This window comes from Temnothorax longispinosus, chromosome 7, assembly GCF_030848805.1.
Source record: "Temnothorax longispinosus isolate EJ_2023e chromosome 7, Tlon_JGU_v1, whole genome shotgun sequence".
NCBI lineage: Eukaryota > Metazoa > Arthropoda > Insecta > Hymenoptera > Formicidae > Temnothorax > Temnothorax longispinosus.
Window position 1 is genome coordinate 8,428,950 of NC_092364.1, and position 25,273 is coordinate 8,454,222.

General features: G+C 37.8%; 1 protein-coding gene across 6 annotated transcripts; it reads left to right on the forward strand.

Annotated features, from left to right (window-relative positions):
* The first annotated feature begins 211 nt into the window (after positions 1–211).
* On the forward strand, positions 212–25,135 carry Exp (expansion). Of its 6 annotated transcripts, none has more exons than XM_071783246.1 (9): positions 212–231; positions 12,499–12,629; positions 14,623–14,780; positions 15,189–15,420; positions 17,233–17,431; positions 21,374–21,609; positions 21,845–21,941; positions 22,271–22,504; positions 24,934–25,135. In XM_071783246.1, the coding sequence occupies exons 2-9, from the start codon at positions 12,519–12,521 to the stop codon at positions 25,047–25,049; spliced, it is 1,383 nt and encodes a 460-aa protein (XP_071639347.1). In that variant the 5' UTR covers positions 212–231; positions 12,499–12,518; the 3' UTR covers positions 25,050–25,135. The 6 variants fall into 6 exon arrangements, with proteins under 6 accessions (XP_071639347.1, XP_071639345.1, XP_071639343.1 ...); XM_071783244.1 differs by lacking the exon at positions 212–231 and adding an exon at positions 238–832; XM_071783242.1 differs by lacking the exon at positions 212–231 and adding an exon at positions 238–723.
* Positions 25,136–25,273: the final 138 nt, after the last annotated feature.

Sequence of the window (25,273 nt, forward strand, 5' to 3'; positions counted from 1 at the left end):
TCCTCCGACCCCCTACCCCCCTCGCGCCGCACCTTGTAGCAAAGGCCACCAGCTCCTTGTCCTATTTTTGACGTCATCGACGGTGAAGGTAGACAGCGAGCAAGGAGGTGGTGCGCGCGCATGCGCGAGTGACTGTTCACCAACATGGTGAACGTCCTGGGTGACTCTCACTCGCGGCGGTGCCCAAGAGTGCCGAGGAGGCACAAGGCCTGCTGCGGTCCACCAGCAGCGGTGAGCGGAGCAGTGAACGGCAGTACACCGCGATCGAAGGAGGTTCTTGGGCGCGCGGGCACGGCCGAATAAAGGCGCGCGCCTTATTTAACAAGGCACCCCGCGCGTTCTCCTCCGCTTGCTTTTTAGTATATGTCTGCTCGCTCGCTCGCGCGACCGCGACCGCGAGCCATAACAGTAGTCGGCAGCCGTGGCCGACGCGAGGATCTTCTCTGCGCTCGTCCTTTTCGTCGACGATAGTGCCCGCCGGGGATTTTCGCACGAACTTTGGACTTTCAGACTTCGCGAATAATTGGCGTCCAATAATCGCAATAAGACACGTCATCGCGTCGCGATCCAGCGCGACTTTCGCCGATTATGGATAGGAGAGAGCGCGGCGACGAGCAGCGCGAATGCCTATCTTGAACCAGTCTGTGAAGCATATTGTAGGCGGTGGAGAACGGCGGAGGCGTACGCGGGGCGACGTGCTCGCCAGGCGCTTTTACTCGAGAGGTACGTAGAGGAACCCGCGGGATAGCGCGACATATGGACAACGGTCACGGCGGGAAAAGAGGTCCTCGTGGGGACCCTGCGGCGAGATCGAAGAGTGGAGCAGCGGAATGTACGGTTCCCCGAGATTTCAAATACATATATATAACAAATAGGAGTATACATATATGGGTGTACAAAGCACGTGCGTTTTAAACATATATGCGATGCTTGATCCACGGTGATAAAAATGTCGTTCCGAGTGAACGAGATGGCCATCGTCGTCATCCTCATCATCATCATTATCATCGTCGTCGTAGTCGTTGAATTGAGCAAGCGCGACATTTACTTATGTGCGATACATTCTCGGCTTGGAAGGCACGAGGAAGGAGTACGATCAGGCGAGGGAGCGACGTGAAAGTGAGTTCTGCTCGCACGCTACGTCGTCTGAACGACGATACAATTCGCGAAGTCAACTGTAAACGAATCGCGAGCCTTTTCGTGACTTCGTCGTGGATTCCAAGGTGGTTTCCAACATCAACAGGGATTTCTTCTTTTTTTCTTCCCAAAGAGCACCATGTCCAAAATCGGGACATAAGATGTCTTATATTAAAGACGTTATTAAGACATCTTTAAGACGTCTTATGTTCCAATTTTGGACATGCGTGCTATCTGGGTTCTTTCTACGCGTGCCCGAACGTTCAGCCGGGACGTCGCTCTGTTGTGAGAGCGCGGGAGGTCCCGTCATGCAACATGCAATTCGTTACGAGCGTCGAACGCTCGGGAAAGTCACATCCCGTGCAGATTTTTCGCGAACGCGAGCCGGATATTCTGCCGCTCACACGTATCGCGTCGTATCATACGAGAGCGTGGAGTTTCGTGGCCCGCGACCGATAGCGCGATGTCGCAATGTCTCCCCCTCGCGCTATAATGCTCCGCTTTTCCACTTTGGCAACCGCTCTGCGCGAGGCAACGTTCCTGAGGGAAGTTTGAAACCTGGCTTGAAATCGCGATCAAAGTGGCCCCCGTCTCCCAAATAACAATAGACGTTGGAAACGCATCTTTTCTACAGATGACGAAATGTGATAGCTTGTTTAGCTCATACGGATGCGTGTCCGTAAACACGTAATTAAAGTCAATTAGTTGATGCACAACTAATTCTCCAATCTCTACCTCCAACTTTCTCGCCAAAAACAGACGGGGAGTCAATGAGGTCGAGAAATGCGTTTTTAACGTTTCGGTAAGGCGCGTCTACGTGAAGGATCCGCTCCCCGGGGAATTCCGCGGCGGGCGTTCCACAGGTATCGGCAGGGGAACAAAACCGGTATAATAATTTCGCTGAGTTCACGCCGAGTTTGGATATCAACCGATATCAATAATTATATCTTGCGTTCGTTCGTGAGAATCGTCGGCGCGAAGTCATCTTGTTCCCGCGCCGAAAGACGTATCACGCGGAAATCGAATCGAGGTCGGAAACTCATCGGGAATTGTCGGAAATTAATCTTGTCGGCGTCATACCACGTTTCGAGACACGAGACTCGCGATTGCGCCGCGCGAGTCGATGATTGCGAGATTGACTTTCGCGCAAGCGGCAAGCATAATCGTGAAAGCCGCAAGCAGCTCGCAAGCTGCGCTCGCTTGCTTCCGCGGTAAGCAAATTCCTCGCTTTCTACGAAACGAGCGGCCGAACGCCAAGAAATACGTCTGTTCTAAACGCGATGGAAACGCGTTTCACGCTTGACGTATTCCGCGGCCGCTGGACGTTTATCCTGTCCGTGGCACACGGCGGATCGTACCCACAATTTCTTTTCTCGCTCAGCTCCGGCTGACTATATATAGGCCAAGGAAAAGAACGCGTTCGACGCCAATTCGGAACGGCCGCTCGCCTCCATCGAATTCAGATTCGACGTAAATGCGCGTTAGAAGGTTGATTTATTGATGTTATCGGCTAGAAGCAGGAACCGAAATCTGGCTATAATTCTTATGAAGTTCTTTTTGCACAGACATCCTGAAGTCTACAAGAATTCGAACACGCGAATTTTTATAGAATTAAATTCGATTACTTGTGCTATCTGGGTAATGACACGTCTTTTCTCTGCACTCGGGATTTCAGCTCTCGTACTTCCGGTCGAAAACACTATAATCAATCTGGTGCCCTCTATTAAGGCAGACAGCCTTAATTTCTTTTCTTAATAATATTGATAGAAATACTCAGATACGCTTTATATACAGGGTGTTCCCTAAGTAGGTACAAAAAAATGAAGGGGATATTCCGTGGCTTATTTTAGGAAGAAAAGATCCTATAAACATATGCCCCATGTAAGACCGTGATATGCTCTAAACTGCTTTGTTTTCAAAATACAGAGTGTTAAAGTTGTGAAAAAAATCTTAAAATTTCGAAAATTTGAAAAACGTTTTAAAAATATTTTATTCAAATTTGGTATGTGCATATACATGTGGTATTAAGAACTATTTTCCAGTATCGATATTGACCAGTATTGATACATATGATTATATTTACAGTTTTTAATTTCAATTTTTTACCTTATCTCGAAAGCGGCGCATTGTTTCAAAAAAACACCATAGAGGCAGTTTTTATAAAGTTTTAGTTCGGGATTTTTTTAAATACGGTTGAATTGGATTAGATTTTATGAAAGGCTACATCTCGTCTTATAGAAGTTGGTGATAATCGAGAAAAAAGTCGGAGAATTAAAAAAAATCTGTAGTCGAATGAATGTGAAATATTAGAGGTGGTTCATGTCATCGATCGTTGTCTATTAATAGGCATAAATATGAAGAAGCTCGCTGCGAGCGATTTATCGGTTTTCCTCGAGGGTGCCTCGCAAGAAAGTAGTCACGGCCGGTCGGTCGTTGTACATACTACTTTTCATCGCACGAGGAAGAAGAGCCGATCCTCCTCGTCGGTAATTTCGTCGAGTTTATTGCCTCACGCAAATTAAAATGGCGATATATCGGCGCCTTATCGATATTACGGTCGTAAGTCGTGCAGATTTATGGCGATATCGTAAAGAGGGATAATCGTTGCGGGTTTGCGTCGCGCCGCACGGATCGTATATAGTAATTGCGATTTACGCATTCCCGCGTCCTCGCTTAATTCTCGCTTTCGTTTAATTGCAGCCCCGCGATTTACTTTCGTTGCATTGCAATCGCTTATAGGAGTATTTCGCACCGGACCCGCCGGGGTTGTCCCCGCGAAAAGGTGTGTGCGTAAAATATTTGGCTGCTGCCGCGCGGCCGAGTATAACCAGTTTCCTTCCACTGCTTCGAAATCTCGCTGTTGCACTCATCGAAGTCACTTGGCGAGTTGACTGGGACTTGGCGAAATAAGGTGGGAGAGAAAGATAGAGAAAAAGAGAGAAGAAGGGGTCTGCGAGCGAGAAAGAGAGTGAGCGAATGTGCGCGAAGAAGAGTGAGGAGTGGGTGGTGCGTGATAGAATGGCGGATAAAAAGTAGAAGGAGAGGAGGAAGAAGAAATGTGGACAGGAATAATTGGAAGAAATGACAGGAGACGTGAATTAGCGATGACGAAGAAAAGTTACAGAGAGAATATGAATAATGGCGAAGCTATATGAAAGAAACAATTTAAGAGAACTGGATTTTGATACAGTTGGGTATTAAACAGCAGAGACAGACTGCCGTTCTCTCAAAGTTGAAGAAACGAGAGAGGTACGAAAGCAGAGAAGAAAAGAGATACTTTGACAAAGACAAGGAGATACAAAGATAGTGCCGAGCGAAGAGAACCGAAAAGTAAAAGGGAAAGACAGCGAAATTGATAAAGAGAGAACACAAATCCGTGGAAATGTGTAGTAGAGATGAAGAGATATACGAAGGCGGCAGCTGAAGTACGAAGAGAATCGAGGAGAGAGAGAGAGAGAGAGAGAGAGAGAGAGAGAGAGAGAGAGAGAGAGAGAGAGAGAGAGAGAGAGAGAGAGAGAGAGAGAGAGAGAGAGAGAGAGAGAGAGAGAGAGAGAGAGAGAGAGAGAGAGTTCTCAAGAGAAGATATACTCAGTCCGTAACAAAGACGGAGAAGCACGTGACGACAGAAGCTGAAGAGTGAAGAAAATCGCGGAGAAACGAGAGGGACATGGTGAAATACCCGTCAAGAAAAGAGGTGGAGAGAGGCAAAAAGAAGATAAAGAGCGTGCGAACGGTCGTGTATGCCTCGCACGGATGTGCGGGTGTCCATACGTGGTCTGGCATAGTGGTCCGTGCATTTATGTGTACGTGTGTCTTCACAGTGCACACCACGGCGAACGGATAGTGATTCGAGCCACAGTGTGGCTGCCACACCGCCAATCTCTCGAGGAAAGTGGGGATCCGCGCCGGTGTGTGTGCTGTACTCCAGCCAGGCCGTGCTAGACGCTGCCGCTGGTCGTATACAACAGCCTTCGCATTCTTCGAAGAAGTGAAAGCAGTTTCAGGGAAATTCTGGTGGCGGCCGGGCGTTCGCTCGCTCGTTCGTTCGTTCGTTCATTCGTCGAAGGCAGAGTCGGCCGTGTGACGTTTCTTTCACCTCCGTGGCGCAGCGGAGATCCGCGCAATTCACGACTCGCGAGATCCAGGCCGGGATCCCTTTTTCCTCATTATCGGCGCACGAGATCGGGCTCATTACGAAATCGTCATTGTGATTTCGCCCTAGGGAGACTTGCCCACGTATGTGCATACGCGCGAAACAGATGGCGAGCTCGGACGCAATCCCGTGCCTTGCGGTGAGATAATGGACAAACGCCATGAGGCACCTACTACGTGGAGAACGTTGCAAAATCGTCGTCGAAGGGGAATAGAAGAGCGTCACTCGTGAGTCAGATTTCGGGGGTTCTGTTCTGTTTAGGAATGTCTCGGATTCTCACTCTGAATAAGGGAGAATACGCTCTTTCGTAAATCAAGGGTCCCACCATCGTCGCCACGAAGACCGTTCGATTTCGTTACGTAAATGTTACATCATTACATCAATTATTTCGTCTTATCTTCGATATTGCCGCAAGAAGCGTTTTTAGAAGTTGGCCACTCTCTCGCGGAAAATGATTATCTATCCGTAATTAGGGCGTATATGTACCAGTTGTACCACAGTGTACATGGTGGTCCATCAGACACAGCTGAACAGGTCATAATTTGAAGATGTAACGGGGAAATAATTCACATCAAATGCGATAGGAAATTTTTAATTGACAACTTTCGTTAAAAGTCTAGTTGGCGTCAACATTTGAACGCTATTGTAACATTCTAGACATTCTTTGGAAAGAGACTCCAGACAGAACATCATGTCCAAAATCGGGACATAAGACGTATTAAAGATGTCATTAAAACGTCTTTTAGATATCGTAAGACGTCTTAAAGATGTTTTTAAAACATGTTTTTAATGTTTTAAAAACATTATGCTTCGATTTTGGACATGCGTGCTGTCTGGGACGTCTTTAAAACTCTGGTGTCGTTTAGCTTATTAGTACGATTCTTAAACTCAAAATTATCGGCAGAAATTGTTTCCTTCTGCATTTAAGCAGTAACGCATTGGATTAACATCTGAAATGCGTTCGGGGTGCGCGAAAATCTTCGTCGTCACGAAATCACTTCTCCTAGCGAGTCTTGCCATTTCATCGCGACATCACGAGTCGCGGAGTCGCATCGTATGGTTTCTTGCTTTCTTTCCTCTTCCTTTTTTTTTCGTCGATTTCCGTCACGCGTCTTCCCGATGAGACATCGACCAATCGTCGCCTTGGCGCGCGAAATTCCACAGGTTTGAGCCAGGTGATCGGAATTCGAATCTCCGGCACGACGCGACGCGAAGCGACGTCAACGGCGGTGGCGACACTTTCGGGGATTTAATCTGGGGATCGACCCGGGCGCGCTGCGTGCCGTAACTACCTAATCGACATTACGGTACCTCAGGCCATATGAGGCTCCGTTTCGTTACGCGTCGAATGCTGCGATTAAGGACGTTCTCCGGTCCTTATACTAGAGAAAATCGATTTTCTTAGGATTTTCTTGAAACTGTGAATATACGTTAATTTAGGTGTGCTTTATGCGTGGTATAAATTTCAGTACCTTTTCCGGGATAAAAAATAAAGATACTGAGCCTCAAAGTTTCAAAAAAAAAATTTTAATTTAATTTTTTTTAGTTTTGGTATTTTTTCCTTATAGAACTCGACGAGAGGAGCAACTTTGGTCCTCTTGGCCAACCTCGTATCTCTTACCGTTTGGCCTGGAAAACCTTTTCATTAGTAAAAGTTGAAACTTTGAGGCTCAGTATCTTTATTTTTTATCCCGGAAGAGGTACTGAAATTTATACCACGCATAAAGCACACCTAAAAATTAACGTATATTCACAGTTTCAAGAAAATCCTAAGAAAATCGATTTTCTCTAGTATAAGGATCGGAGAACGTCCTTAAGTGGCAGTACTATTGACTTACATCGGAAAGTATAGCTTCGAGTAGACCTGTGTAAAGTTAGCACTCCATTTTTGAAATTTTGAAATTCTAAAAGTTGTTCCGGGTTGTTCTAGACTTGTTTTAAATTGTTCCAGAAGATCAAATTTTTAAAATAAAAATGTTCGCGGAAAATTAATAAATACAATTTTCTGACCTAGCACCCCATTTTCCGAAAATCGAACTTTTCAAGGTTGTTCTAGTTGTTCTAAACATTATTCCAAAGTATTAGTTTCATTGGTCAAAAACTTTAAGAGATATTGAAAAACGAAAAATTTTGGAAATAACAGTTTTTGCCCACTTATTCGTAAACAAAAACACTTACAAAACTGACAATTTAGACATTTATAACCGCGTAGAACAAAATTTGTAAGACCAGAACAAGAACCTAAAGGACACTTTACTCTTTATCGGAAAAATTTATTTTTCGAATTTCTTGGTTAAAAATTTTGTCCTGAGTTGTTCTAGTGGAGAACACGATAGTTTTAAAACGGGAAGCCTGGAACAAGATTTTTAACCAAGAAAATCGAAAAATAATATTTTCGATTAAGAGTAAAGTATCCTTTAGGTTCTTGTTTTGGTTTTAAAAATTTTGAGTTGTTCTAGTGGAGAACACGATAATTTTAATATAGGAAGCGTAGAACAAGTATTATTTTTCGATTTTCTTGATTAAAAATCTTGTTCCAGGCTTTCCGTTTTAAAACTATCGTGTTCTCCACTAGAACAACTCAGGACAAAATTTTTAACCAAGAAATTCGAAAAATAAATTTTTTCGATGAAGAGTAAAGTGTCCTTTAAGTTCTTGTTCTGGTCTTACAAATTTTGTTCTACGCGGTTATAAATATGTCTAAATTGACAGTTTTGTAAGTGTTTTTGTTTACGAATAAGTGGCCAAAAACTGTTATTTCCAAAATTTTTCTTTTTTCAATATCTCTTAAAGTTTTTGACCAATGAAACTAATACTTTGGAATAATGTTTAGAACAACTAAAACAACCTGGAACAACCTTGAAAAATTTTCAGAAAATGGAGTGCTAGGTCAGAAAATTGTTTTGATTAATTTTCCGCGAACATTTTTTTTTAAATTTGATTTTCTGGAACAATTTAGAACAAGTTTAGAACAACTCGGAACAACTTTTAAAATTTCAAAATTTCAAAAATGGGGTGCTAACTTCACATAGGTTTCGAGCAGGGCGAGACAAGTTAGACGCGCAAGTATCTGCAGAACAATCCGTGGTATTTAGGCGTATACAATTAAATTCATCATTATTATTTACTGCGAAGAGAGAGAGCGAATATCTTAAGCGGAACAAGTTTTTTTTTATAAATAAGAATATCTTAAATCCTTAGTCTTAAAAAACGGAGATTCAGTCACAAAACTAAATAATTACGTAAAATCTCTGCGCTCGGCAATGAGCTTCTTATTTTAATATGGATTTTAATACCTAACGAAAACGCACGCATTGCAGAATTATATTGCTTATTAATATTAATTTCGGTATTATATTATATCGGTAATATACATATTTATAACATATTAAAATTAAAATATTAATATTAATATTAAAATATTAATATGTATAAATAAAATAATAAAGTAAGATATTAACATCGAATTCGAATAATACATTGACCCTTATAAGCTATTGATGAAATTAACTTTACGCTAAAGTTTGGATCTAAATTGACTGCAGTTTATCGCAAGAATATTTTAGCATTAAAAAATCCAAATTTTAGAAATAATAGTTATTTGTGTAACAAGTGCGAGAAGTTGAGAATTGGACACGAGTGCGGAATGGACGCACGAGCCGAAGGCGAGCAACATACATACATATGTATATACATATATATATATATATATATATATATATATATATATATATATATATATGGGCAGATCCATTACTTTTCGACCAAAGGTTGCGGGGGTGGGTCACCGATTTTGATGCCGATTTTTTCCTCGAAAGTACAGTAGAAAAGGAGTTGATCCTGAAAATTTGAGCCCGATTCGATCAAATCCGGCCGCTGGAGAATTTTTTTAATTTTGAAAAAAGTCGATTTTTCAGTCATTTTCAAAAATTTATATCTCAGCTTCTATATAACTTAGAGACTCGTTTGAGGCCGCATTCTTTTCTGTAAACCCTCTACTTTTAAGGAAAAAATTGGTCATTGGTTTACACTCAAGTCCGGCTTCACGGCGAGCTGCTAATTAAACCACTGTTTTAGAGAAATTTTGCCTATTTTTGAAATGCTGTCATATCTACAGTTTTCGAAGTAGAGGGTTGATCAGCAGCTGATATTTTGTGTTCAGGTATACTCTGAAGAAATCTACCCACTTTTTACTTGATTGCTTCTATTTCGTTAAGTTATGGCCATCTAAAGCCGATCGATTTTCGAAAAATCGCCATTTTCAGATAGCCAGAACTTTTTTCTTTCAACTCGAAATCCTTTGAAATTTTCAGGGAATATACTTCATTATATCCTTAAACAACCCTGAAAATTTCATTTTTGGAATAGAAGTGGTTTCCGAGTTATGAAATTTTTAAAATGTCAACTTTTCGATTTAATATGACATTTTTTGTGGTTTTATCATCAATTTTGTAAATTTATTGTAAATAAAATTGATATTTTTCGGAAAATATATTCGAAAATAAGGAGCAAAACGGATTGTTTGAGAAAATTGAGGGAAAAAATTAATATTTTTTATTTTAATTTATTTGTTTAAAATTTTTAAAAAGTAAATATTTGTTTATTTCTTTTAATAATATGTTGAATACAAATTTCCAAAGTATTTGAGAACTATCATGTCATGTTTAGCAAATTATACTTTGCTCATAATTTACCGTCAGTCTATTGAAAAATCTAATTTAATTTAATTTAATTTATTTTTTTTTATATATATATATTTTATATATATATATTTTTATATATATTTATATTTATATTATATTATATATATTTATATTATATATATATATTTATTATTTATTTATTTAAAGATGTATCTTGCGTAATAAAATGTAAAAGTAAATCACAGAACGTTTTCGCGCGTAAGTGTTACGCTGGCCAATTTCTCGAGAGAGAATCGCCGCCTATTTTTTCCTCATTAATGCATGACTATAAATAAAAGATCTTGCTCGAAAGAGTAGCCGTGAAAGCCAATTCGGACACCAGTCGTAGCCAAGCGATACGTTTAATAACAGCACTTTCACGATGCTCGGAGCTCATCGTAAATCAACCGTATTCCACCTGCGCTATCGCTCCGTCGAATCTGATTCGTCCACTTTCGTATAACTTTTTGCATTCTAGGGCGGGGCGATTTCCTTAACCCATTTCCTGACTTTTACATTCTTTTCTTCTTTTGCCTTCTAGTAGGAGGTCTTACAGCGATATAATCTTCGAAATTAATCAGGTCAGATCGAGTGTACACGGTACTTCGTGAGTCGCACGCGATTTCGACTCTCGACGAGTGCGATTCTTTTTTTTATCAGAGGCATCTTGATTGCGTCTCGTTTTTTCCTCTCCTTTCGACTCGTTACATTTCTAGTATTGAATATCCCGGTTAAATCGCAAGTTAAAGAGTAATGTCACTTTGTGATAAAAAAATGTGTGTGTGCGTGTGTATAACCATTTTTAATTTCGCAACTCAGCATGGGTAATTGTTATAAACTCAAAGAGGATTTACCTTTTCAAATTCTTTATATGAATTCGCGTAATTTGCTCGAAATAAACTCAAAAAGAATTCCTTTTTGATATTTCAAAAAGACTGCGAATGCTAATAACACGACGCAACGCGACTATCATGCATCAGTATCTTTTCGTAAGCAAAAATCCTCACGCGCGACGCGCTAGGATATAAAAGGCGAGCCTGTGAAACAGTTAACTCTTATTCTTCGCTGCAGATCAACTTAAGTAATACCTCTGATATCACACAGCAAAATGCATTAGCTAGTAAAATACATGATGGCTAGATTTTATGTTCTTTCTGATGCAGAAACTGGATCAGAAGTTTGTTAAATCCTTTTTGGATAAATTATAAAGAATTTTTTCTTGTTCTTCTTCAGATAAAAATAGCGCTTAGATAAAGCTCCATTGGAATAATATCTAAAGCATAATTACGCATTTATCGCGAATTTTTATGGAGTAAAAAAAGAATTCTGTTGATTATCTGAACAAGGACTCAGAATTGAACAAAGAAATAAATTCCTTTTGAATTCTTTTCAGAGCAGAAATGGTACAAAAAAAGAATTTATTTCATAATTCGGGAATTCAAAAACAAATTTTTTTTAAATTCTCTTTTGCTATCTAGAAACGGCTCGCGACTAAAAAATTTCAATGAAAGTTCTTCTCGTGAGAACAATCGGTTAGCAAATCACGGTCGCAATTTACAACAAGTACTTAAATAAATTAATCTTATGTCGTATCCCCAGTTTACGATGAGATCAACGTGGGACAATGTAACCCTTTCGCGTGTCTTTGAGCGTTGTATCTCCCTTTTTTCAAAACGTGCCACATAAACTGCGGGTAAAAAAATGTCTGTTATTCAGAGACTGAGGAGATTTAATGCCGGAGCGGAGAACAACAAAACGCGACGCGATGTCGAGTGCGGGGATCAGCTGAAATGACTCACGTCACGAAGCCGGATACAGGTTCCGTCGTGCGGGCACTCACACACACGTGCCCCGTCGGACATGCCCCGTAAATCGCGGCGATGATTCCTTTTCTTTTCTTTTTTTTGTCACAACTGAAGCGTCATCCGCATCGCACTGCAAGGAACATTGAACATGGCTGATAGTACCTGATATCGACGCCTATAATATATACGGCAGTCGCGAATGTACCTTTGCGCTAAAGTCCGTTGCGTTTGTTCGCGAAAAAATAATAAGACGATGTAAATAACAAGAGAAAGAAAGAGAAAAAGAGGAGAAGGGAAAAAAGAGATTTGTATATACTTATCGAATAGTCTCTTCTCTTCTCGCGTCTGATCGCGCACTTTGGAAATGCTGATGCAAAAGTTCCCGATCATCCCTTCGACTTTTGAACTGTAAACGACTTATTAAATTAATGCAACGAGAAATAAAACGTACAAGATCAATAATATTTTTTTTCTGCAAATGAGAGAATTATTTCTTTATGCGTATTCAGAGAAGCGAGAAGTGACAAAAACTCCGATAAGCGTATAATTGACGACTTTTAAATCTGCCAACAAATTTCTCTTCAGGTTCTTCAATATTACAATAAAAGTTTTCTTTCTTTCTTTCGCCAATGAAAAAATTTCGTGATGCTCGAATGTTCGATACGAAGAGAAATTAAGAGAGATTATACGGTAAGAATCGTTTTTTTCTTTCTGTTTTCAGATTGACTATCGGGACGCAAAATGGTATCGAGGCGGAAGATACTTTCGCGTTCGCGAGATAATCTCGTGGAGTCGCAGTACGAGGAGCAAGATGAAGAAGACATATGGTATAACTTGGATAAATTGTACAAGGTAATCTTTATTTGTCTTATTTTTTGATTATATATATTAAAAAATAAAAAAATTATATATACATATATATAGGTATATATACATATATATGTATATATATGTATGTATATGTATATATGCATGTGTATATAAAATTTTTATTAGGCATATAAATGTATGAAATAAATAATATACAAGTTAAGAAATAATTGGCTATGAGAGCCGACGCAGGATCGAATATACGGAAAAATTATATTTGCAGTCGAAACATTAAAACATTAAGATCAATCAAACGTTTCGGCCCTAAATCGGGCCCTCTTCAGTGACTCATATAAAAGTTAATGTGAACGCAACGACGCGGTATCGCAATGGGCTGATTACAATATCGGATATGCACGCGTACAATGGTATCGCAATCTGCATATGCGTGCATATCCGATATTGTAATCAGCCCATTGCGATACCGCGTCGTTGCGTTCACATTAACTTTTATATGAGTCACTGAAGAGGGCCCGATTTAGGGCCCAAACTTTTGATTGATCTTAATGTTTTAATGTTTTGACTGCAAATATAATTTTTCCGTATATTCGATCCTGCGTCGGCTCTCATAGCCAATTATTTCTTAACTTGTTTTACTCAGAGCCTACCATATACGTTTGTTTAAATAATATACAGGTTAAATATATAGAAAACGCAAGTAAATTATTAAGTTCTTTATTTTTTTCCCCAAAGCATTTCTATCAAACCTATAAAATAACAATACTAAAATAAAATTTGACATTAATATGTACGTCTTTCTTCATTAAAGTAATGACTTCCCTGTTTTCATAAGTGATGCAATACTTTTGATCGGTACTGTATATAATAAATAAATAAATAAATAAATGTGTGTGTGTGTGTGCGTGGAGCATTTTTGCTGAATTTTTCGCATTTTTACCCTACTGCAATAATTTTGACAATTTTTTTCCGAGAAGTATTCTGAAAAAGAGAAATTACGTATTTTTTTATTTTTCGTCTACGATCAATATTTACAACGTGATTTTTGTAAAAATTAAATTTTTTGGTGATTACTTTTTAAAACTTTTTAAAACTACTTTAATATCTTGGAAATGTTCAATCCTGTCAAAAAATGACTCCAATGAAGTGCAGTTTAAAACGAATTACATGATGTATATATTCTTTTTAATTTTTATAGAGTCTAAAGTTGTGTTATACGATGTTAAAGAGGAAAAAATTGTTGTTTGTAAAGTTCGCCATTTTTTTAAATTAAAAATAAAATTTATAAAAATTTTATTGTAAATTACGAAATTTTTGAGACGTTTTGGAATATGGCAAGATTTTTTTTCAAGAAGTTCTACCTAATTGAAGTTTTTAATCTGCTACTAACGGATGCATTGTAACTATTTTAGTCCGAATAATGCCGAATTCAGGTTATTCAAAAATTTCAATATAGGTAGAAACACTTCTTGAAAAAAATCTTGCCATGCTCAAAGAGGTCTAAAAAATTTTGTAATTTCCAATAAAAAATTTTTATACATTTTTAATTTTAATTTTAATTTAAAAAAATGGCTAATTTTTCGAAAAACGTTTTTTTCCTCTTTAACATCGTATAACAATTTTAGACTGTCCAAAAATTAAAAAGAATATATACATCATGTAATTCATTTTAAACTGAATAATTTCATCCGAGCCGTTTTTCAATAGGATTGAACATTTCCATGATATTAACGTTTTAAAAAGTAGATTATATATGTGTTATATCGAAAAATTCAATTTTTACAAAAATTACACTGGCGGAAATATTGATCGTAGGCCCAAACTGAAAAATACGTGTCTTTTCTTTTTTAGAATATTTCTCGGAAAAAAATTGTTAAAATTGCAGTAGATGAGTAGAAGTAGAGATGCAGTAAAAATGTGAAAATTTTAGCGAGAATGCTCTGTATATAATATAGTTCACATCATGTACAAACTTGTTACTGCACTAGCTCATCTTTCGCTCATCTTACATTTGTAGGATCACATACAAGAGGTCTTAGATAAATGGAATCAGATAGACGACGAAATTTGGGCGAAAGTTATCGTCTTTGAGAGAAATAGACGGGTTGCGAAAGCATATGCCAGAGCGCCTGTCCTCACGATAAACGGTTCGAATGACGGATTTGACGGATTCAGGTACACACGACTTTAAGATACAATTACTTAGCCAGCGTCTTCTAAGATTTTCGTAATTTAATATACAGAATTTTTAATTATATATCAATACCAATATGAATATGGAGTCTGAGATAAGAAAAAAGTGCTATAAAAATACAGTTTGTTTAATTAAATTTTACTGATTTTACATTATCTTTTGTTGAAATATACTCGATAATATAATTCTCGATAATTATTCTAATAAGAATGCTAACGATTTTTCATATCAAAAGATGTATAATCCAACTCTCTTAATCTCTTATTTAACAACTATCTATTAACCGAAAGAGGGTGAAAATAAAATAAATACTAATACTTTTTGAAGTGATGTACGTTATAAATATATTACATAAGTTAACATTTAGCATTGTACGGGTTGATTTACAGGATAGGACTTTGCGGATTCGATAATCCCATGCGAGACCCAAAAACGGAGGAGGCCAAGCGTCACATAAACCAGGGAGTTAAAATAAAGATGGACGAGCAGGGCAACATTCTCATCAAGAGATTATGTAAAAATAACGTATATGTGAAATCGACGAATCAGGAGGACAACGCGATCGGTCCGGAGATTATACGTAATTCGCAGGGTGCACTCGAGCACGAGAAACCCGGAAAGGTAAGTCGACGTTATAATGTTTCGCAGTTTCTAAACCGTCTACGTTGGATTTCTTTCGTGAAATATTTATCGGCGAAAACATCAAAATGGGTTAATCGCGTGAGGGGTGGGGTTTTCAACTACTCTCGCCTACTTCCAATTAATAATAATAATAATAATAATATATATATATATATGTTTATTAACTTTAGCAATACAGCCAGAAAGTGGACTTGGTTACAATCAGTCCTTAATCTCTCATACTTGCACTCAATCCACGTATACACAAATATCCAAAAATCCTATTATAAATTATACAATTATATCTTATTGCACTATCTTCTAACCTCACAGCTTATCTCACAGCCTATTGACATTCTATATCTATCTTCTTTTTCTTTCGCATTCCTTTCCCTAACAACTTTCAACAATACCTCCGCTTTGGTGGTGTCCAATTTATCGTTCCAAAGTTTTTCCAATCTTTCCTTACTATCATTTTTTCCTAATACAGTAAACCATTCCTTTGTCTCAATACAATCCTCTACGTAGTGTTTCATGCTATCCTTACCTTTGTTGCAAAAAATACACATCCGTTTCTTCTTTTCTAACCAATACCTATTACCTGATTCTAAGTTACCGCATCTTAAATTTAACAGAGCTCTGATACTATCCCCAAGGTCTTGCCTGTCTAAATTATCCATCTTTAAATAGCAGGGACCTTCCAAATCCTTGCTCAACTCCTTGTATTTCTTATTATATCTTGATTCTAAAATTCTATTTTCCTCTAACTGCCTCTGAACATCCTCATCTCTATTCCTCATTTCTTTACCTAGATTCCTCCCCTCCCTTCTCAAGGCTTCCACAGCCACTACACTCCACCCATTCCTATTAAAATATTTCTCCCTTTCCTTTCCATATCTATCATTCCATTCATTGCTTTCTTTATCTAACACTTTTTAATCCACCTTTCTTCACTTGCTTCCCTGACCTTATCCTCAAACTTCATGGCCCTAATTCCCCAACCTATCCTTAGTTTGCTCATTCCTAGTTAATAATAATAATAATAATAATAATAATAATAATAACAATAACAACAACAACAACAACAACAACAACAACAACAACAACAATAATAATAATAAGCGCCGTGGCACGTATGTACGTGTTGCTTTTCCCCAGAGGCCATTAGAATACACACAGTCTGGCAATCTCCTAGACCTCTTTTCATTGGTCAGAACACACAATGGCGTAACCAATCACAGTGTACATAAACACACAACTACATTGCTAGACACTAACACAGTAATACATACTATGCATCACTAATCTCTCGTATACAGATACACGGCCATTTTGTGTTCTTGGCCAGACTCTGTATTCCAGGGACTCTAGTTCCCTTGCTGCGCGCGCCGCGTATGTACGCGAGGGGATCACGTGTTGGTTTTATCACAATGCTTATATATGAATGCATGTTGATAGAGAAACCGCGCATCGCTTTTCTAATTAAAACTACGAGCAAGCGAACCGTATAATAAGAGGCGTTTAAATCTCTTTATCGTCAGGAAATCATACGCCACACACTCGGTACGAAAGGAGAGCGAATAGTTCCGCCGCATAACGCAATCCGAGGTGGTCGTTCTTCCTGTATCTAAAACTAAGGATTCTCGTTCGCATTTATTGGTTTGCTCCTTCGTCGATAGATACCTACGTTTTTATTACGCGTATCCCGCCCTGTCGAGAAGCCGATTGATGCCATAGTTGGTGACGCAACCGCCAACTTTCTCTTTAATATCGTGGAACGCGATGTTGAACATTACCGGCTTCTCGTTTCAGTTGTTCGACATGAATAAATTCCAAACGAATTTATCGCGAGAGACGCGAAGGGCCTACCCAGACAGACGGCGATTGGAGATGCAGTGCCTGAGCGCTATCATATTCGTGAGAACGGAAGCCGACTTGCTTCAGTGCCCCGTGTGGGTGCTGATCGTCAACGTGGTAGGATTGGACATGCTCAAGTCGAAGCTGCCACCAGGTATGCTGTGAGGAAAGCATGTGACATACATTAAACGCCATATTTCATATACTGCCATTTTCATATACTGTTTATGAACAATATTCGACATTTGTCTAATTGAGGCCTAGATTAGAAGTCGCGTTAAAGTTATTTAACCCTAGGTATACTGCTCAGTCTTATTTTGTCTACGTATTATATACCGTAGGGTATCGATCCACATTTGTCATCGTAACTTCAGTAAAATGGATATATTTCAGTTTATTTTTTATTTTTTTTCCAATTGATCAAGAGAATCAATCAAGGGACAAGCTTATGTATAAAAGTCGATAGAATAGGGTTTTATAAAGTAAATTTCTGAAATAAAATTGTCATTTTTATCAACTATGATATAAATAACCCTTCGTGTGTAACGTCGGGTCATTCGAATCCGTAATTCGTAATAACAAGATTTCTCATAAAATAAGTTACATAGATTCGTGAATTTTTTTTTTAATGTACTCTTTATATAATAATGCAGTCAGCTACAGAGCCCTATTTTGCATTTTTGCTCTTAAAAATTTATAATAAATAAAATACGGACTCGCAGCGAGTCGCAGCTAAGCCAACCCGACAGAGGTCTTCACCGTATCCTGCCGACCCTTAAGGCCCAGTTTCACATGTGTCGGTTATTAACTTTTAACCCTTCGTAGTCACACTTCTGTAGAATCGCGTGTTAGTCATACTGGGTCATATTGACCCAGTCGATTTTGAATGGTTGTCATTTTAATGATATCGGTCCGATCGAGTTCAAATCATTCTGGAACATACCTTGAACATTCTAGAATATAAAACAACTGCGATTTTGTGAGAGATCAAATGGCAACATATGTTGAAAAAAAATCGTGAACGAGATACATGCGTAAAAAAGTAGCTTTTTTACTTAAAAAATCATAACTTTTTTAATTTTGTTATTTTTTAAAATAAGCAGGTTATACTTCTAAGATACGACACTTTAAGAAAAAAAATAGTCCTCTAGTGCGCGTTTCAAAAAAGGTATTTATTCTTTATTCCGGCATATGAAGAGGCCCGATTTTGGAGTGAAAAAAATGTGGATTTATCAGAAAATAATGTGTTTTATTATTATTATGGATATTCTGAGTACACAAAAATATAAGTATTATTGTTTTTTCGTTATAAAATGACAAAAAAGTCATTTAGTCATTTTAGTCAGTGCAACCGTTTTAACCGTTTTATAATAATAACACCGTTATTATTATATAAACACAATGCATATTATATAAAAACAATGGAAAAAATATGTCGCAGGTGCCACAGTCACACTTACGGTTCAGACACTTGTTATAAGCACAATAAAAAAATCCGATTTTTTAAAACTAAAATTACGTGCTAGTCACACTACGGGTCAATGTGACCCTCATTCGTGCACGATGTTTTCGCAACCGCTGTCATATAAACACTGACGCTTTAGTCAAATGACTAACGGTCTCTACCTATAGAGGATACTTCAAACTCTTGGTAGATGACGGTCCAAGCCTCATTTTAAGCCAGGCACTTACCGATATTTAGCTTCAAACTTGAGCGCGGGTCAAAATGACCCATGTGTGACTACGAAGGATTAATCTTTAGATTAACTCACTCTTCGTCTCTTTCTAATGTCCCCCTTAGAAAGAGACGAAGAGTGAGTTAATCTAAGATTAAAAGTTAACCGACACTTGTGAAACTGGGCCTATAAGGCTAGAGTGCGTCCAGGGGCTCGATTCTTGAATTCATTCGCAAGAGAAACGTGTACAAAAATTCTGCTCTTACAGAAACATTGCACGTTAATTGGTTAAAAGCTATGTGATAGCCGATCGATTTGTAAATTTTCTGTAAGAACAACATTTGCGCATACGTTTCTCTTGCTAATGAATTCAAGAATCGAGCCTCTGAGTATCGGGTTCGAGAGAAAGGGTATGCTGCGTGAGCTATGTCATTGAGTGCGTTCCGGCAAGACACCGCTACAGCTTTTTCAAGCTTTTTTGCTATATTTTGTAGCACTATGCTAGAGTTAGCGTTACTGATTATTGGTGATTATTGGCTATCTGTGTAGCGCTACGGTAGCGGTAGCGGTGTCTTGCCGGAACGCACTCATTAACATTGGATGAAGACTGAAAACTTTTTTCATTTTTTGCAAACTATAATATCTTTTTGGAGCAACGGAGATGTTCGAGGTCTTTTCAAGATTATGTCATCTTCAATGAATGTTATTGTATTTTCTAAAACATTAAGTGTCTCATTTTCTTTGCTTCCTGAAAATCCCGGCCAGGAAAAACAACTAGGATCATTGCATTTATATCGAAACTGCTCAATTGGAACCGCAGTAGCTATGCTGATTACAATAACGAGGTTTGACCATGTTCGGCTCTCACATCGTGACGTCACGAACCGCTTCGGTTCATTCTGGAGCGTTTAAATAGAGCTTCGCGGGCCCGATTATTTAACAAGCCATAACTCGTTAAATAATTGAGAAAAAAATTGGGGAAAAGTATCATAAAGTCATATATACATAAATTAAAATTCCATAAAAAAAATTTGTTTTCAACCCTATAAAGAGTTCCGAGATATTATATGGGTAAAAAAAGAAACAAAAGTCTAGAAACGCGAAAAAATCATGTCTCTTTTGTTTATATATAGACCGATTTGAAAAATTCTTGCAAATTCTGTGAAAGGGCGTTAGTTAAAACTATAAAAAAAATTTGGCGTCCCAATATTCCAATTTTTTCAACAAAATTACAAGAGATACAAATGACGAATTTTCTATTTTTTATTTTTCGGGCGTTTTTCGAGGTAGTATGAAATGTTTAATTTTTGCTCCTAAAACTTTAGTTGTAGTATGTTGTTTTACCGTAACTTTTACCGTATATTATTAGTTCGTTGACATGTGTAGTAACACGTAGTAGATACATAAAAACATTTAAAAACTATATAATAATATGAATGCGGGTAGAAAGATAAAACGAATTCTTACGAAAATCGATATGCAATGTAAGTTATTTATTCTTCACTTTTTTAATGAAAAATACAAAAATATTACATTTTAAATGTTTACATCTTCTCTGTGCAGCGACTGCATAACAAAGAGCGGTGCGCTTAATTCGCATCTCGGAACGCATCGTGGACACGCTAATTGAGTTTTTTAACCCATATCCCGGGGGCAAAATCAAACTCTTTTTGAAGTTTGTCATTCTCTGTACGTTCCTGCTGTCGCGCGTTTTCGCACGCGTCTCCATGTTTCAACTGTAAAATAGGTTACTGATTTATTTGCGTATACCTTTTATTTTCCTGTCGATCTCCGGCTAGAAAAAAACCATAAAAACATTGAATAAATACTATTTTCAATGAATATACAATATTATAAACGTAAAACGAAGCAAATTAGAAAAAATACCTTGGAAAAAGTTGCACCGTATACACTGTAGGATCTCGGAGACCTCAAACTCATTTCGTATGTTCACTGCTCGGTAGTTTAGCGACGAATGGCGCGGGTCGACGCGTCTGCCTACTGAGAGGACCCCAAGCATCCTTTTCTTACGTCAACGTTTTGAACCCTTACCCTTCCAATTCTCGAAATGTCAACTTAAGAAAGTTGGGCCTGAATCTCGGAGACTCTCCTGTGTATACGTAGGGTTAAGAGACAAGATATATTTCTTTAATTTTTCAACAATTCTAATAAACATTATCCAATCGACATTCTTTTCGGTCTATCTTTGGATAGAATTAAATATGATGTTTCTTTGTCTCGATATCTGTTCCCTGCCTTCGATTAATTTATATCATCTCTCATTATGTGTGTGTGTGTGTGTGTGTGTGTGTGTGTGTGTGTGTGCGTGTGTGTGTGTGTGCGCGTGCGTGCGTGCGTACATGCGTGCGTGCGTGCGTGCGTGCGTGGGCGTGTGTGTATATATATATTTTTTTCTTTAGTTTTAGCATTACAGAGGCCGGTGGATATAAAAAATAGACCTAGAATACCAATTCCTGACGAGGATCCTTATAGCGTGGCCGGTGTGTCGTCGTCCGTAGGTCCTAGCGAAATAATGACGGACAGGGACTCACGGGAACAGATCTACATGCAGTCGACAAGTTACCAGCATCGACGTGCGGAAAGACCACCGAAATTGCCGCCTAGAGAAAATCTCTACGGCCACGGCATCCCCAAGGTAGACATTAAAAACGACACGTTAGATTTAAGGTTTGTTCGCGTCGCACGCCCCACCATGCTCCTACGTATACTCACTCCAACGCACTCCAAAAACTCATCTGCTCCAATCGCCACCCTTTATCCGTGATCCAAGTGTCTCTGGTGTATATTGGAGTATGCGACGCGAACAAACCTTTAGAGTTGTGCCGTTAAGTTGAATATAATACTATACTACTTGACGTCTATTATTTCAGCCTGATTACGACGATATAGATGACGACTATGGCAGGGCGATGAAACACCCCATGATGGAAGAGAAGCGAAGTAAACATGACGATAGGAAAAAATACGGTGAGTCGCGTTTGTCATCATGTCCCGTTTCTATAATCTGTATAATATACATGATCAATATTAAAATTTCTGTAATTACGCGTATTAATATTAATTACATTAAATATGTTGAATCTAGAGCTCTTTCCAAAGAAAGACGTCCATATTTACGTATTATGTTTATAAAAATAATGATTACGTTTTATTTATTGTACATTATTTTATTTCGTTTATATATATATCAAGTTACATATTTTTTATATTTATTTTATATTATTTTTATATTTTTATATTTTTATATTATGAGTTATATATTTATACATCTCATAATTCGTGACTACGTGCTTTAGACGATCCATATTACTGCGGTTTACGGGCACGCGTGCCTAATTTCGTCAAAATGGCGAGAAACGGTCATGGCAAGGTGGGCCCACCCCCGCCTCGAGGACACCCCAGGACACAGCCGGCGCCGTCTTACGCGGGCGCCGCTTACGCTAGTAGTCAATCTTCTCAAATATATGGGCATCTGCCGACCCATCGACCACCCATTATGTATCACGCCAGAAGCTTCGAAAGTGGACTTGGTAAGAAGCAATTTTGAGTATAATTATTATTTTTTATTTATCTTAAAAAACAATCGCTATTATGTATATTAGTTCAGCGCAGTAGTTTTACCACGTAAAATGACTTGTAAACTGTGACTTATTATTTTAGATCAATATTTTTTGTTACTTTTTGCTTCCGCATAGAGGAAGCTTTGTTTTCATAAACTTCGTATATGGACTTTTGATCGCATATAAAGCTAGTTCTAATCAACCGAATTTTAAAGAATTATATATGAAATAGGGGTAGAAAAGACCAAAGAAAAAATTGTTTTTTTAGTTTTTGATGCCAATGTGTTCAAAATGTTCTAAAACGTCGGAAAATCGTAATTTTAAAAAATTTCCGTATGTATGTGTGTGTGTGTGTGTGTGTGTGTGTGTGTGTGTGTGTGTGTGTGTGTGTGTGTGTGTGTGTGTGTGCCAAATTTACCAAAATTTCTATAACTCAAGAATTGATTAACCAAATCTTAAAGAATCATATATGAAATAGAGGTAGAAAAAACTGAAGAACATAATAGAATTAATAAAAATTGTTAATAATAAAGGGGTTATCGATTTCTATCTAAAAAAATCTACATGATTACTCTAATTTCCGCAAATTTTGAGATATCGAGCTTATTTTTTTTTTTATGAATAGAGAGTATCATTAAACCCAGATAGCACAGTTGATCTTTATGAATTCATAAAGATCAGCTGTGCTATCTGGGAAGGTAGGTTGGTGTTGAAGTTGGCAATGATCGGTGAAGGGGTTACCGATTTTTGCCTAAAAAGTGTACAATAAGTTATACATGTAATCTTATATATAAAGTATCATTAAAGGAAGGTTGTTTTGAATTTGACGAAGATTGGTAAAAGGATTTTTGCCTAAAAAATATATAGGGTAGACCGAGGCGAATCGGATTACTAATTAATAAGATAAAGCAGTTCGTTTGAAACAAAAATAAACACTAACAAAAACTGTCTTAAAACTTATATTGATCCGACTCGCCTCGGTCTACCCTAAGTCATTTGAAGGATAGAGTATCATTAAGAGGATCCTATAGCGAAGGCCGAACTTCCTCGATGTCGATAATGTCAACATTTCTAATCCTGTTTTCTCTAGAGACCCTCTAACAGAGTCTGGCCATAAGGCCAGTTTTATCAAAATCCTGCGAGAGAGAAGGATATACATTCATTTCTCTCTTATATCTTTTTCTCTTTCTATTTCTCTTGCTTTGACAAAACTGGCGGACCAATCAAAACTGGCTGTCCTTATGGCCAGACTCTGTTAGAGGGTCTCTATGTTTTCTCCATATCTGTCTTTGTCTAACTATAGGTATCTGTCCTTGTCCAATTGCTGCGCCATCTCTCGCTACACGCAATACTGCTTATCTTAGCTATCAACCTGCATGTGCCTCTGCTCAATAAAATTTTATTAGAGAAAATCTTTTTTTCTAGGCGTTAAATCTTAATTCTATTTACACAATATATTGTTCCTACATGTTGTCCCTACCCCGCCTGGGTGTCATTTTATATAAACTGCAGTATTTTTGTTATTGTCGTCAGGTGACAGCTGTATATACCCAAATTAGTAAAATTTTTAATTTTTTTGGTTTCGATATGAAATCGTATGTCGCGAGGTAGATTTTTGTGCGTACTTTAATTCTGTAAAAGAATTTTGCAATTCTGTAAAGCCAATTCAAGGTTCTTTAAGGTTGGTATTGAATTTGGCAATAATCGGTAAAAAAAGGTTCTTTCTTTATAAAATTTTGAATTTTTTGAGAAACGTTCGTGGTTGCTCTAACTTCTGCCAATTTTGAGATATCGGACTATTTATAATTCTATAATTCTTCAGTCTTTTCTACCCCTATATTATATATAATTCTTTAAGATTTGGTTGATTAGATCCAGCTTTATACGCGATCAAAGGTCTATATGCGAAGTCCATGGCATATATATGGACCATGTAGCTTGAACTCCCAAAGTCAACATCGATTTGACATTACGTTAATTCTAAAACCCCACTTGTGCTACTAAGCTGACCCTTTTTTAATTCATAAAGCTTCCTCTATGAGAAAGCCAAACTAATAAATACTAATAATTATGCGTCAAATAAAATACAAGCTTCCTCATAGAGGAGCTTTATGTGAGTAAAATAAAATAGGAGCAATGGTAGCGATCTGTAATAATGAGGAAGCAATGTGCAAGTTTCTTTGCACACTTTTATTTAATTTATTATTACTTTTTATTACTATAGATTAATCTTTTTCATCTATCTTTTTACGACCTATTTTTAGGCAAATATATAGAAAGCGATTTTTTAATGTAGAGAAGTTATTAGAAAAGTAATTATTGGGATGGTCCGTAGACGGCTTCATATTAAGCAGCTTTATAATCACGTTTATTAGTAATAATTGCTGCTATGCTTTCAGATTCGGACAACAGGAATGAGTCGCCGTATAATCACATATATGGAAGGTTACCGATCCCGACGAGAGGCGTAATACCTCCGACCTCGCGTGCTATGTATATTGGAGAATGGGATTAGATGTAAGAACTATCTCGGCGTTTGTACTTATAAACTCTCTCTGTATATTGTTAATATACCACATAAATACTCATATTTTTATGCTAGCATCTGTACTTTTATTAACTCCTGGAAATAAAAATCGCGATCACCAGACCCGGTTATGAACGGAAGAAGCGAACCAATAATAATGAATCGTTAATTAGAATTGGGTAATTCGTGGAAATGGTCGTATCTCTACTTTT

What these genes read in the sequence shown, in the direction of transcription:
- Exp (XM_071783246.1), top strand. Translation starts at nt 12,519, where the DNA reads ATGGTATCGAGGCGGAAGATACTTTCGCGTTCGCGAGATAATCTCGTG. An exon ending in AGCACGAGAAACCCGGAAAG is followed by an intron (nt 15,421 to 17,232) that starts GTAAGTCGACGT and finishes TTCTCGTTTCAG; the next exon opens with TTGTTCGACATGAATAAATT. An exon ending in ACGGCCACGGCATCCCCAAG is followed by an intron (nt 21,610 to 21,844) that starts GTAGACATTAAA and finishes CTATTATTTCAG; the next exon opens with CCTGATTACGACGATATAGA.